We start from the raw sequence: 14786 nt of genomic DNA, 5'->3' as shown, positions 1-14786 counted from the left end.
AAAAAAAGTCCACTGGGACATTATTAAACGCCTAATAAAAGGAGAGATTGTGACCATGTTTAACATTTGGTCGGATACTGAATTGGTGACACTAATCCTGAAACGGATGTGATTGCATAGAGGGTGTGAGTGTGTATTGGTGTGTGACATCCAGGTTTTGCCAAAAAATACATGGAATACTTTCTTATTGAATTCCTTCAAAATCTTCACTACATATTAAATGAATTTGTACCGTCATGGATGTAACCTGCAACTTGACTGGATGGCAGATGCACAACAAGGCGGTAATTCTAGTTGCTTCTAAATTGATGGGAGTAATGTCTTAACCATGGATACATTTTTATATTCAAAACTAGAGCATGACCGCTAAAGGATTTTTAAGGCCGATGTTGATACAAAATATTTGATTTCATTGATCCGATATTCTGATATATCAGCAGATATATACAGTAATTAAAAAAAATATACAGAAACGTGTAACAAAACAAAGGGATTTCCTTAACATTAGTTATTTTACTCCTTACTAAAATATGATAATGCAGTTTAAAAATAAACTTGATAAACAGAACAGAGGAACTTTAAAATATATTAACGTTCTGATAAAGAAAATGTATAAATACAAATTTAAGAAATGAAACTTAGTCCTTTTGAACAAGAACAACAAAGTGCCCTCTGGTGGACAAACTATGCAACGCCAACACTCACAAAATGTTTGAAGGATGGTTCGTCCGTTTTTTATTTCATAAATATAAATTTACGGCCAATATTAATACCCATAGTTTGGAAAATGCCTGCAGATATATGGGTCTGGCTATATTCAAAACGATCTCAAACCTTTTAGCTACTACTTGAACAGATCTAAAATCCTTGATACGGCCGACAAATTGATCATTTTAGTGCTCAGGAACTCCAGTTTATTATAATAATACTAAAATGGATTTAGTCTCCGCAGGAGTTGAGCTAAACGTAAAGGAATTGTAATTAAGTGTCTCATTAAGTAATGTAGACAGATTGCCTCAGATCTGGTTGTAAAAACTGTCCTCAGGAGTCTTGCTTTTAAGAACCTTTTGATCTGAGACGTATTTCTTCCCCTGCTACTTTCAGGTTTGATAGACAGTGCAGAGATGTGCCTCCTGTCTCCGTTCCTCCCCCAGAATGAGGCTGACCTCTCCCTGCCTCTGCTGATGTCATCGTCCCCAGGGCCCAATAAAAGTTGCTGCTTCCAGAGAGAGCCTCCAGAGGGCTGCGAGAAGATCCGAGTCTGGGAGGAGACCAGGTACGTTTGTTCTCAGTTTGAGCAGAATTGACAGGCACCCCACCCACAGAAGTCACCAGCTTGAAGGGGCTGTTAAGAGTACTCGGACCGTTTTTTACGTTGCAGTACTACAATATTTTCAGACTTTTTTTTTTAAATTTCACCATTCCTCTTCCTTGTCTAAACCTGGTACCTACATTACCCACAATGAAAGTAGACAGCCGTAAATTCCAGTGCGTTATGCTGGTAGTGTAGCGGCGTGGGATTGTGGGTCTTGTTAACTTTCGTCACTTGAGGCAAATCTTCCAGTGGTATTCCTTATACAATCTATCTGCCCTTGATATCTACAATGTGCAGATATTCTCATATGTTAAATACTAAAAAAACCTTCCTAAAGAAATTCAGTAGGGTGTCACCCCCCCCCCCCCCCCCCCCCCCCCCCCCCCCCTTTTCTGTTAGGACAGTCTGTTAAGTCATTAATGCCTAAAGTACTACCTGTTTTAAGTCTCTTCATTGTTTTTACTCAACCTGTATATTGTCATGTGAAATTAGTGTTCAATAATTCTTGCTACAGTTGCAGTTAAGTATTCTCTTTTATGATTTTACTTTACCATAGCTGGGAATGTCTCTTCAGTCTTAGGCCTACTGCACATTGCCTGCGTGGCGTGAGCGTATCAGCTGCGTGGCGTGTCTGGTTTTTATTTTTTTATTTCTGCTTCCATGTTAACAGGTTAGAGCTTGCACACTGCCTGGGTGACACGTCCGTCTCAGACGCAGCTCCGAAAACGCGTGCATGCAAGAAATAGGACAGGCTCCTTTTTTTTTTTTTTACACGACGCACAAAATAGAATACAAAAAGATGTTTGTCATTTTGACACATTCTTTTAGTAAATTACATTTTGATGTTTAAAAGTCTCAGTTTTGACATAAATGTAATTTAAAATAATAATAAAAAATAGTTTTTCAAATATTTCACCTGTCAATACAGAACGAAATATTCTGTAGCCTGTTTTGCTGTCAATACTGCCGATGTAGTCTTTGCTGTTATCAAATTAGTATATATTTATTTTTAACATGAAGTATACTACAGCTTGACTGCAGTAAATTTCCACAACTCTCTCCTCATATGACATTTTATCAATGGGAAACCTACGTGTGTACAGACAAGGCCAGCAGCAGCGCGTCAATGTTTCTGGTGTGCAAAGGAGAGGAAAAAACGCCACGCAGGCAGTGTGCAGGACGCCTTAGGAAGAGTAAAGACTGGAGATCTAGTGACTAGTGGCTTCTAATCTTGGCTTAACTTTTAAAGTTAATTTGAAAGGGACAAGGAAGCCTATCACAACAGTGACAGTCACACCAACAATGTCTGCCGTGTAAACAAACCTCATTTCTACCACTTTAAAGAATTAGTGTTGCCGTCGGTTTCTTATAGCCCCTCTCGTCTCATCCTGTAGCGCCCCACGCCAACCCAAGCCAGCCCTCATCTCCTCGTGCCCAGACCCCAACAAGGTGAACTTCACCCCCCATGGGGGCTCAGCCTTCTGCCCCGTCAGCCTCCTCAAGCCCCTGCTCCCCTCCATGGACCTGTTGTTCCGCAGCCTTGCCGTCTCACCAGCAGGCAGTTGCTCGAGCCAGGGGACAAGCTCCTGCCAGGCGACGTCCTCTGGCAACTGGGCTGCTCCTCCAGATCCTCCTCCCGCCGCCGCCGCCGTCAGGGGAGAAAGCTCCGGGGAGGGCCTCGCTTTCTGATCACTGCTGCAGATCTTTTTTCTGTGTGAATGCAAATATTTCAGTGGTCTGGGACAGATTCGTTGATGTTGCTTTGTTTTTCCAGAATGGACCATTTCTTTTCTATACAGGTTTAAAATAATATGTTAAAAACATAGTAATGTTAAAAAAAATAATAATATTGTACTCATACACAATGCAATGAATATGCTTTATGAGCTACTTGTTTTGGGTGTCTGGCCATTGTGATATTTCTAAATCAAGGCATTTCTGTCATTTCATAATCCAAAGATATATTTTTGGCCAAACACGAGTGTGTGTGTGAGAGATGAGGAAGTCTTATTCTACCTGAAATGTGATTTGTTGGTGACTTGCTTCACGTTTTCATTTTTTTCTTCTTTTTTTTTTGTTTCGTTTCCCCAAAGAAGTTGTGACACACTGGTTTTTAAACTCTCACTGCAGTGTGTCATCTCTGTCCAAAATGTTAGGAGTCTGGGTCAAGGAAGAAAACCCCTTGTTGGCTAAGTTTGCTTGTTTTTTTTTTAAGTATTCAAAGATATTTATCTGCAATTCTTTTTACCAAACAATCTTGCACCTGTTGCTGTACATGACAGATCAGTTGGGTACTTTTTTATTTACCTGATTTAAAAAGAGAAGGGGGGGAGGGGGAACCTGACAAAATGAAATCATATTTTGATAGTTTTTGACTGAAGGGATTTATCCAGTAGTTGGATTTGGATAGCTTCAATACCTAAACGCTTTAGCTCATGCATTCCTAACTTGTGCATGTATTAATGGATCAAAAGCCCTGTTATTCCTTGATGTTCTAGATGTGCTTGATGGTATGTTTAGTTTGGGGTTTTACAACCTAGTTGACTACCTAACCAGTTTTAGTGGTGTAGCTGTGTCATCCTTTCTCTGAAGATGTTCTTCTGCCAAGCTGACAAGTTGTTGTTGTTCCCATAGTTTTATTTCTGGTAGACATGTTTGCACAAATTTAACTGCTACTTTTCAGTCGCAATTATTTTTATATTCACTTTTGTACTTTAAGAGTAGTTATGTGTATTTTCTATATATATGATTTTTTTTTTTCAATTACCTGCAACATAAGCTAAAAAAAAAACTTGTTACTTTTAGTTTTGTTCTGTCGGCATAATTGAGGCAGGTGTTACATGAGATACTGTATCTGGTGGATTTTTATGCACTTCCAGGAGAGGGTTTTTATGTGGAGGAGAAGACGTTTCTTCCATATGTTGGTCCTGGGTTTATTGTCTCTGACAGAAGTTGTGCGTGTGCGTGTGCGTGTGTGTGTGTGTGTGTGTGTGGATGGAGAGTTAACTACTCTCATCGTTTGACTTCTAGTTTTAGTATCCTGGTGAAATACTGATGCATTGAAACATTTGTCTTTTTCCAAACAAGCCTCAATTTCAATGTTTTATGAATCGTGTGGATGCTGGGGGGTGTGCTGTTATCTCAGGTTCTGTCCATATAAATATATGACTGATAACATGTTGTCTTTTGTGATTTATTTAACTAGTCAAGTCATAACCTTTCAGATCTGAATTTCCAATGGCTGCAGAGAGGTGTAGTACCTGTAATCTGATTTGAGTCCTCTGGGAATCAGGACACAGGACTGTTAACCTACTCTTTACATTTTAAATGAATTCCCCATGCTGCTATGGTGCTGTTGGATCATGCAGACGTTCACTGCTGTTTTAAAAACTTTTCATTTCTCTTGTCCTGAATAGATGTGCTGTCTGTGTATTTCTAAGTTGTCTTTTAAAACGGGGTCAAGTTCAACAGTTAATGAATCCCATTAATTACCTTATTGGCATAAAAATGCCAGCACATAGTCCTGGAACAGTCAGTTGACACAAAATTAACAGTCAACTATTTTGATAACTGATTTAGTTAAAGTTATTCGTGAGTCATTGAGTCATTTTTCAAGCTCCTTCATAATCTTAAATGTGATGATTTGATTTGGAAATGTTCAATTACTGGCATTGTATAGACAAATTGTTGAAGGAAATTGTAAATAATTGTCAATTGAGTTAGTTTCTCTTCTCTTGCAGGTCAGATTGGTACAGTCTTTAATCTTCAGCATCTTCAGTCTTTAACACATTTTACAGTGCTCTTCAGTTCTTTGGAAAAGCAAAGCCCTCCTTGAGAGGGGGAAAAGGGGAAAACCTTCAACTTTTAAAATGATTCCTGTTTGCCTTGATGGAGCTAACGTGTCTTACTTGTAAATGGTGGCTGAGCAGTTCTTATGGTTTTCTAATAGATCAGATTGCAATTTGGTGCCAGAAAACTGAAGTCAGGTTCTTTTTTACGAGCTCCTTTCTGATGTATCTCCAAGATCTTAACATCTTTTTTTTTTGCACTTGCTGTCCCATTTATGATATACAGTCACACATGGTAGACATTTATAGGCTACCTACATACAGCTGTTGGCGTTGCATTGTGGGACAGTAGAGGAGGTGTCGTACAGTTCGCTGTACATTCAGATTCAGACTGAAGGAAACCACGAGCTCCTCAGTGGACGTGCGCATTTCACCTCGCAGATAGATATTCCCTTTAACGGACTCTGTGGTCAGTGGATTGTCCGAAATGCTGGGGGTCGTCGCCAAGCAGCTCAAGAGCCACCCAGCTGTGAGTCTAAACTCTTATGTCTTTATAACGCGTGGACGACCCGGTGACATTGAAGACGCCAGTGCGGACGCGATGGTGTGGTTATGCGCGCACCCGTTTCCTACAAAATCTCAATTTATGTGACGTGCGATTATGAACGTATTTATTTGTGCAGCTTTTCTCAATTAATGCAACGTCTGTGAAATGTATTTGCAGCAGACCTATGCGGCACATTAATATAACGTTATGTCTATGACTGCTGAAATGTCTTGACAGTTTAGACGCAGAGTGGCGATAAAGGCAATTAAGGAAAATTATTTCAAGCTACAATCCGCCGTTATCTTCTGTTCTCAACACTATTCCTGCTGTTATCCTTACACCTGTAACATTAGAGGTGTATCCTACTATAGCCTATTTATAAGCCGCTACATGACAGGATTATTTTTTTTCTTTAATGATTAAACCACCTGCTCCGATGAGGCATTCAGGTCGCCATAATTGTAATAGTTTATAGAGTGCGAAATCTCGTCTATTATAAGACAAAAATCTTCATGTCCACAGCCATATGTGTGGGTCGCTGCAGCACGTACACTTATTTGGTCCTCATACCAGCGTGACTCATGAGCAATGTACAATGTATCCAAGGACGACGGGGTGAAACGGTTTGCTTTACGGCAGCGCCTATAATAATAAACCACTGGGTAGAAATGTCTTCTAAACAGTGTAAGCTTTCCATAAAAATTTTCGGTGTTTAAATGATCCAGTAGGGAAAAGTCACGATGTAGGCCTAGATAGGAAAATTGAAATCGTATGTTATATTTCAAAAGCTGTGCACTAGCATCTCACATGTGTAATTGTGCTGCTGGGGTGGAATACACGTGTTAAACAAGGGGTTGAGACCACAACAAGAAAAAATAGACAAACCTTAGAGGTCAAGAGATCCTTACCAGGATAGAAATATGATTCACTAAAGTATTCTTATCCTATGTTAGACTTGGAAAGACAACTGGTTCACGTTTACATCTGAAATGATTCAATTGAAAGAAAAGAAGTCCTTTGTTTAGAATACATCCAGTAGCTTATAAATTCATTGTTGTTGGTTAGTTTCACAAATTAAGTTATAATTGATACATGCACTGCGATTCATTTCTCTTATTTGCCCACCAGCTCATCCCACTCTTCATCTTCATCGGTGGCGGGGCAACCATGAGCATGATGTACTTGGGCCGTCTGGCTCTGAAAAACCCTGATGTCTCGTGAGTCTCCATCTCATCTGAGAAAGTATAATTAGTACCTTCAGCACTCGGTTGGCTATTTATTAAACCTTAGTGTGTGTTTTTAAGGTTATGATAATGATGAACCCTGATAAACTCACATTAAAGAGTTTTCTTGTTTTATGTCCTCAGATGGGATCGCAAGAACAACCCCGAGCCCTGGAACAACCTGCAGCCCACACAACAGTACAAAGTATGAGCCTCAGAGTACATTTTGCCTTAATAAGTTCTTCGCTTCTGATGCATGTGTATCACTTACTGTCAGTTGGATATACCTCTTTATATGGCTGCTCAGTTAGTTTTAAACCGTAAGCCATTTCTGTTATCTTGCCTCAAAGTCCATATTCCCTCCCTCATACTGATTGTCCACATTTGTTCATGGATTTCCAGCTCTTCAAAGTTAACATGGACTACTCCAAGCTGAAGAAGGAGGGGCCTGATTTCTAAGCTGCTGTGTCTTCACACCTATGTCTCTGACATTGTCATCAGTGGGATGAGCTTTTGCACTTTTTGCCAAATACAAAACAAACCCATGCCACTGAATGAAGGTTGAATTGCACTGCGTGCTGCACTCTTCAATCAGATCATTTCCAATGTGAAGGAGGAAAGGGATCCTTCACTTATCAATGATTGTTTGAATAAAACAGGCAACCACCTGTTTCACCAACTGATGAATTTAATTTTGACTCTGTGTTAATTATTAAAACTATTTAAATCATGGCTCACTGTCATGGTTATTTTTGTGCACAGTTTAAGTCCGTAGTACCCATCCATCAATCTTCGTCTGCTTATCCAGTGTCGGGTCACATGGGGAGCAGCTCCAGCAGGAGACCCCAAACTTCCCTTTCCCGAGCCGCATTAACCAGCTCCGATTGGGGGATCCCAAGGCGTTTCCAGGCCTAGTAGTAGCTTTGACAAAAGCCTAAAAGCACACTAGAAATCCCATCTTAGGGTTTCATAAGCAGAATAGGTATTTGGTAGTGTGCTATAGTGCAACCATTATTATAGGATAAGGTATTATAAAAGTATCGTGTGATGTTGATGTGAAGGTAAACAGTGTATGTAAAGCATTTGACCTAATGAGCTCCTAAATTAGGGGAAATCCAGTCATTTCCTGTCACATATTAAGGTTTTGCGGACTGTGGAGAATACATCCACAGTGGACAGCGATGCCTGAGAACGGCAGCTGCTTTGAGTTCATCAAATTATTATAGTCCATGTCAGTAACACTGCAGCAGGTCAGGAGAGGTAAACACCACTGATAATGTGTTGTTAACAACACTGGCCATATTAGGAGAAAGCTCTCATTACCACTTGTTGGAGCTGTTTTTCACCTTTTCCATAACTGTATTAAATACATTTTTTAAATAGTTTTTAAGGAGATAAGTTTACTTGTAATATGTTTAGACAGCCGAGTCAACAGTTAAAAAAAGTTCTTTAGTCTTTGTTACAAAGGTTGTATCATTGGTTTGTTAACAAATTTAACCTATCAGCTAAGTATACATTTGACATTTTCTTTTAAGTAACACGACATGCATATCTTGTTCACCCATAATGGTTTTACTGTATGGTGATTATTCTATAATTATAGGCCTACACCCCATCTCTTAAGAGATGTCCAATTTCAACAATTCCCTCTCCTTAAGATGACTAACCTTTTAGATCATCAGAACACAGTATGTTTTCTTACTGCTTGACAATTTTGGCTTCATTCCATCCATCCTGCCTGTTTCTACCAGCGGGTAATGCTTTGTTGTGACCAGCAGAGTGTGCCGTTGCTGTAACAAATGGAAAACAAATTCTGGTGAGAAATACAGGTATCCTGCAGGGACATTATGCTACTCTGAATGGACAAGGGAACTGGTTTAAAAACAATCATTTTACACAAGTCACATAACAAAATGTGCCAATTTATAATATGTTTTGTGTATTCTCTACAAAACACTGAACCCCGTGTTCACTAGATTCTTCGATTGGCGGCGACAACGCTCCGGTTGGTGGCAAACCGCCATTTAGCGAAAATAGAAGAAGAAAATCTACTTCTCGCGATATTCCGCTTAAAAATAACGCGGGACAGTGGGAGGAATGAATCCGTTGTAACAACCACAGCCGTGGTTGAAAGAAAGACAACATTAGACAGTCGAGGGCAACAAATGTTACTAGCGACACCTTGTAATGAATGACATTGTCCTCAGCGCAGCTTTGTTTGCTGGACTCGCCCGATATAAACAATAGCAACAGCTTAACACGGTTAACGCTTCTGTTTACCGTCGACAGACGTTTGTTAGCTAACAGCAACTAACCAGCTGACTGTGGCTCGGTTTCTAAATGGACCCCACGGAGGACTTGTCTGCTCGGGTCCTGCTGAAACACATTCTCAGCACCGAGACACCCAGGGCTCCCATCACCCGCAGGTACTTCAACAGCACCTTGACCTTTGATTATTATTACAATTATTATTATTTTTTTCTGGGAAAGAACTACCGAAGTAAAGCTATTGGTGTTTCAAGCCTTAACCTAGCTAAAAAAAACTAGCAAAAGCATTTAAGGTAACGTTAACGTTAACTCAACGTTAGCTAACTAACTATTTATCCTGGCATGGCAAGCTTTAATTTGGTCGTTTGTGCCGAACTAACTTGAATTAAACAGAGTAGAACTATTTATACACCAACGTCTCAAGTTTACAACTGACACAGGGACATTTGCCACATCAGTTTTGTATTTATAATAGTTAGAAATGAGTCTCAATAACTTCGTTACCAGTATTTTACTAAGTATGAGCGGTCTGGTTTTAAGTGCCTCCAAAACGGCGACTAGCAGCGCGACCAGAAGTAGCAACAGACTGAGCAGGAGAGAGGCTGGTGCACAAACCCCACAGGACATCCTAAGACGCAGCCTGAGACACAAAATACATGAGGTGAGTCCGGCGAGCAAAGTTAATGCTGATGTTTAACATGCTTATTAATCTCATAAAGTTGACCTATCTACCTTCTTTCCAGAGTATAACCAGGCAATCCCTGCCCGCTACTAAAAGGAGGACTGCCTCCGTCAGAAAGTTGCCTGCTTCAACCTCAGTGCTGTTTGAGGATGGAGACACACCGAGGCACATACTCAAGAATATCCTGCGGACAGGTATGTGCATGGGCCTGTCTTTACTCCTACATAATGTTGCAGCTGTTTTCTTGTCCTTTAAACCATGTCATTTGTCACATGATTCAGAGCTGGTGAAGTCCCCTGTGGTTCATGAAAAAGCTGTGTCAGAAGAGCCACAGCCATCTTCAGCAGCCTCCAGCATCACAAGGAAGCGTACTAGGTGAGTTGTGTGTGTAACAGAAATTCTATGTTTCTGACATTTGGGATGTCTATCCAACAGTATGATAAATTGCACTGATGTTAGTTGTGAGGAATCATATTATAATGTCATTGCTGAGCCATAACAACATCCACCCTTGATTGCAGTCTCTTCAGCAATATAGACCTTTTGTATGCAATTGGCTAAATTGTTGTGTTATGTATAACAGGTTAATATTTGCTTGATTTTTAGTTTAGAGCTTTCAGGGTTGGACTTGCCTGATTTAACTATTGGCAACATATCGAGTACTGAAAAGGCACTGAGCAGGAAGAGACCACGTCGGAGCCTTAATGTAACAGCTTTTGAAAAGCGTCTTAAAGATGGAGGAGGTAAGTGTAAAGTATTGATAGGCTTAAATGTTTTTTTTTGTTTAACAATTTTTATTGATTTTCCATAAACAATGTAGCATTTTCTACAGCACATACTGGACCAAATATGTACAAACAATATATAGCTGTGTTATGCAGAAATTAACCAACATGAAAGGTACCCCACGCCTCAACCCACCCACCCATCCCAGTTTGTCCCTTTAGGTCCAGATCTTCATAAGAATAATTGTCCATTGGAGTAATTGTCCAACAAGGGATTGGAGAAGGAGCATATACAATTCAGTATCTAAATAAATGGATACCAGTACAGAAAAGAATGGGTAGAGGACATTAAAAGTGGAAAAAGTGACAATAATAGTAAAAGTAAGATATCTCAGTAAATAAGATAAGTGAAATGAAATACGTAAAGAAGGAAAAAAATTAAAGATAGGCTTAAATGTTTTAATCGGGTTTTGTAAGATTCTAAGGATGTTTTTTATTGTGTATTGATACATTTGGGCAGCGTGCGCACGCACGCACGCACACACACACACACACACACACACACACACACACACACACACAGAGGACTGTTAAACCAGCAATAATATGTAATAGTGTAGATACACCCGTTTAGTATTTATTCTCTTTACTTATATTTATTTATTTTTGTTTATCTTTGGAGTCTTTTTGTAGTTTTTTGCACTATTCCTTGCAGCTGTAACAATGTGAATTTTCTTGGTTTGGAATTAAGGATTTTGAATTGACAATAGATTTGGAATGTTCTCATTATACTCCTGCTGCAACAATGGGAGGATGGTGATGGTTGTTGTAGAAACGTATGAGCTGGATCAGTGAACTGTATGTTTTATTGACTCGCTGATGAATATCTGTGCTTACAGATGTTGGGGAAAAGGAAGAATCAATAGGTGACCATTCATCACTTTCTTTGTCAAGGTGAAAAATTACAACATTCTGTTTTATTTTACATGGAACAAGTTATATCGCTGTTTGCAATGTTAATAAGTGAAAATATCACTATATGGTCTGTCCAGTCTTTGCAGTTCCACTTCTCTGAGTCTAAAAACCCCCTTGGTGGATGTTCAGACTGAAAAAAAGGGCTTGCAGAGAAGAGTTTCTAACCGTCGAAAAATCTCAGAGGAAGAATTTTGTGCTGCTGTAAATAAAAGACAGATGGAAGGTGATTATGATTAAAATTCTCTTCCTAATTGGCCCAAAAAGTCCTTTTTGTTCCATATGTGTTCCTATCTATTACAAGTCAATGAGGGAACTGATTATTAGTTTATTTATTAGGTAACCATTTATTAACAATTTACAGTGGTGCAAGTATAGGAACACATGCTAATGTTGAATTAAAAAAAAAAGGAATACAAAACTCATCTTTTGGAAATTGATCATAATGCCTTAAAGGTGCTTTTAGTGATTTAACGTGTGTTTTAGGCTACAACATTTGTTGTCACATACAGCGAACATCTCCTCACTATCCGCGAGCTGCCTGTCCCCAGAATTGGAATGAAATACCCCACGCATCACATACCCTTCACCATACCTAGATATTGGCATGGGAACTTTTCATAAAATCATCTCTCAATACAAATCAAACCAGCTATTAGGGTAACTGAAATAAAACCATGCCAATTTTTTAGTCCACTTTAGCATGGGCTGCTAAACAAGCAGCACTGTTAACTGTAAATTGTCAAAGAATAAAAAATGCCCACTATTAGTACCCATGTCACAGTTTTATTTCTCACTGAGACTTAACAGCAGTCATAAAATTGTGTTTTTACTTAATAGTTTTTGTCAATTTATTTTTGCACTTGATTTATTTTATTTGAATAATTGACTGATTGCTTTAACATCAGGCCAATTTAATCTTAAAATTGTCCCCCTCCGGTGTATTCTGACCCATTTTAAATTTTATTTTAATTTACATTTTAAATCCCAGCTCAGCTACACGAGCAAGCAGGTGGAAGGGAGCAGATATGGCTGATACGTTTTGGGAGGGAGGAGCAAATAGTGTAATATGTTTGAAAATAATTGAGTTATCTGCAATTGCTGCCTTCTGTCATCATGCTGATGAGTTTTCTTTTGTTGTCTCTCCCTTCCTGTCACTTAGGATTAAGCAGCTTTGTGCAATTGGAACAGGGTCTTAGTGAGACTGCCTTATCTGAGGGCTTCAGTTTGGGCCAAAGCAAACTCGGTGGACCTGATATCACGGCCAATATCCTCCACTGTGACACGGCTCTCTACGCCCGGCCTGATGCCATGACCTCCAGCTTTTCCTTTGTTGCAACTCAGGACAAACCAACAGTGATGGCGTCTCAGCTTCAGAGACAGATGGAGCAGGAGGAGCAGATGGAGGCAGAGCAGAGCAAGCTGGGGAAAGAGAAGTCAATGTATGCATTTCCAACTGAAGAGGGGGCTGAACCTCAGATTGAAAAAGGTATTTCTCAGTCCGAGGAAGATGCGGATGCAGCTGAATTTCAAAAGGATAAAGAGAAGAGTACATCTGATGGTCATCTTGAAGATGCTGCCGCTGTGTCTGAGGAAGATGAAAACAGACTGGAAATTGAGGAAGGTGCAGCTGATTCTCACACTGAAGAGGACGCTGCAACCAGGTCTCAGTCTGAGGAAGAAGAGCCTGCAACAGTCTCTCAAACTGAAGAAGAAGGTGCAGGTGACTCTCAAACTGAAGAGAAACATTGTGGAGTTGATTCCCAACCTGAAGAGGATGTTACAGTCAGGTCTCAGTCTGAGGAAGAGGACGTTGCACCAGACTCTCAAACCGAAGAAGAAGGTGGTGCAGGGGACTCCCAAATTGAAAAAGAAATTTCTGTTGATCTTCAGAGTGAGGAGGATGTTACAGCCAGGTCTCAGTCTGAGGAAGAGGACGTTGCACCAGACTCTCAAACCGAAGAAGGTGGTGCAGGGGACTCCCAAATTGAAAAAGAAATTTCTGTTGATCTTCAGAGTGAGGAGGATGTTGCAACCAGGTCTCAGTCTGAGGAAGAGGAGGGTATACCAGACTGTCAACCCAAAGAAGGGACTGTTGATCTGCAGAGTGAGGAGGATGTTGCAACCAGGTCTCAGTCTGAGGAAGAGGAGGGTGCACCAGACCGTCAAACTGAAGAAGAAGAAGGTGCTGTTGATCTGCAGCCTGAAGAGGATGTTTCAGCCAAGTCTCAGTCTGAGGAAGAAGGGGATCTTACAGAACATCAAAGTGATCAAGAGGATCCTGCAGCCAATTCTCAATCTGAATCTGGCGATTTGGCTGATTCTCAACCTGAATATAAGCATGATGAGAAGCCATGGGAGGAAGATGGTGAGCAGGCGTCAGAACAGCAGGAACAGGACTTGGAACACATCAGTCAAAGGGCTAGGCACTCTGAGGGTAGACTCATCATGCCTGTGAAAGAAGCAGGTGGAGATTTGGCAGATGCCACAGAGGAAGGTAAGGACATCAAAACATAAAAATCTCTCACAGTGGATTTAAGGTCTGCAACTAACAACTAGTTTTATTACCAATAAAGCTGTCATAAGAGAGAAGCAGCAGGCCCTTACATTTGAAAAGCTGGATCTCCAAATGGTTGGCATTGTCAATTACATTTCTGACTAACTGACTAATTCACCAATCATGTCAGTACTAGTATGAATACAAATATTTCCTTTATTGGCCATACCACATTGTCCTTGTAGTGTGATACAGTGAAAGACAGACATAAACTAAGCCATTCTTGCAATACTGATAATCATCTTAATATTGTTAGTGTTTAGAACATCATGCCTGGTTGGTAATAAATATGTTGTAATGAATGTTAATTACTAGTTAGAACCGTTGCTATATTTCCCAGCTCTAAATAAACTGACATGCATGTCAGGGTATTTTGAAGTTCTAAGTGTGGTTATTTGAATGTAGGATGGTCTGATGGCAAGTCCAAAGCACACAGCAGCCTGGAAATGGAAAGCCGTGAGAGCGGTCGGCTTCGTATTGGGATCCCTGACGTGGCCGAGTCGTCAACGCAAGAACCACAGGATGCTTGTTGTACAGAAGCCGAGCCTGATGCTGATAAAGAGAACTCCTTTAATCTTCCGGAGAGGACACATGATATTGAAGAAAGTAGGCACTTGAGTGACCATTCACCTGAAGAAGAAGCTGCTCAACAGGAGGAAGAGTGGGAGGATGAAGAAGAAGAGGGTGTGTGTGTGTGTGTCTGTCTGTC

At 40.2% G+C, this 14786-nt stretch overlaps 3 protein-coding genes and 1 long non-coding RNA gene across 10 annotated transcripts in view; 3 read left to right on the top strand and 1 right to left on the bottom strand.

The window, feature by feature from the left end:
* The window catches only part of LOC116671306 (protein FAM117A), a 12411-nt gene extending 7921 nt beyond the window's left edge, over window positions 1-4490 (top strand). For all 3 annotated transcript variants that reach the window (XM_032502503.1, XM_032502502.1, XM_032502504.1), the window contains exons 8-9: window positions 1105-1276; window positions 2710-4490. In XM_032502503.1, coding sequence (XP_032358394.1) covers window positions 1105-1276; window positions 2710-3004 — 467 coding nt within the window. In that variant the 3' untranslated portion in view covers window positions 3005-4490. The remainder of the gene's footprint in view (window positions 1-1104; window positions 1277-2709) is intronic.
* LOC116671341 (uncharacterized) lies at window positions 2209-2435 on the bottom strand. The gene is made up of 2 exons (XR_004327243.1): window positions 2387-2435; window positions 2209-2339 (listed from the first exon to the last, which is right to left on the bottom strand). It is a non-coding gene; the product is annotated as an uncharacterized LOC116671341 (long non-coding RNA).
* An 878-nt stretch (window positions 4491-5368) lies between the features above and the next one.
* ndufa4b (NDUFA4 mitochondrial complex associated b) lies at window positions 5369-7604 on the top strand. Its single transcript, XM_032502558.1, has 4 exons — window positions 5369-5632; window positions 6779-6867; window positions 7018-7078; window positions 7276-7604. Exons 1-4 carry the CDS (start codon window positions 5591-5593, stop codon window positions 7330-7332), a joined length of 249 nt encoding a protein of 82 aa, XP_032358449.1. The 5' UTR covers window positions 5369-5590; the 3' UTR covers window positions 7333-7604.
* Window positions 7605-8907: 1303 nt separating this feature from the next.
* Window positions 8908-14786, top strand: part of cenpt (centromere protein T) — an 8341-nt gene continuing 2462 nt past the window's right edge. For 2 of the 5 annotated variants that reach the window (XR_004327238.1, XR_004327237.1), the window contains exons 1-9: window positions 8908-9299; window positions 9682-9802; window positions 9885-10017; window positions 10105-10198; window positions 10430-10566; window positions 11448-11502; window positions 11601-11746; window positions 12683-14017; window positions 14483-14763. Coding sequence is in view for 3 of the 5 variants with exons in the window: in XM_032502431.1 (XP_032358322.1) it covers window positions 9214-9299; window positions 9682-9802; window positions 9885-10017; window positions 10105-10198; window positions 10430-10566; window positions 11448-11502; window positions 11601-11746; window positions 12683-14017; window positions 14483-14761 (2386 nt within the window). In the remaining 2 variants the exon portion in view is untranslated. The remainder of the gene's footprint in view (window positions 9300-9681; window positions 9803-9884; window positions 10018-10104; window positions 10199-10429; window positions 10567-11447; window positions 11503-11600; window positions 11747-12682; window positions 14018-14482; window positions 14764-14786) is intronic. The other 3 variants (XM_032502433.1, XM_032502431.1, XM_032502432.1) reach the window with 3 other exon arrangements.

The sequence above is a fragment of the Etheostoma spectabile genome, chromosome 21 (assembly GCF_008692095.1).
Source record: "Etheostoma spectabile isolate EspeVRDwgs_2016 chromosome 21, UIUC_Espe_1.0, whole genome shotgun sequence".
Taxonomy (NCBI): Eukaryota; Metazoa; Chordata; class Actinopteri; order Perciformes; family Percidae; genus Etheostoma; species Etheostoma spectabile.
The sequence above is the reverse complement of the archived record's forward strand: the minus strand, read 5'-3'. Positions and strand labels throughout refer to the sequence as shown.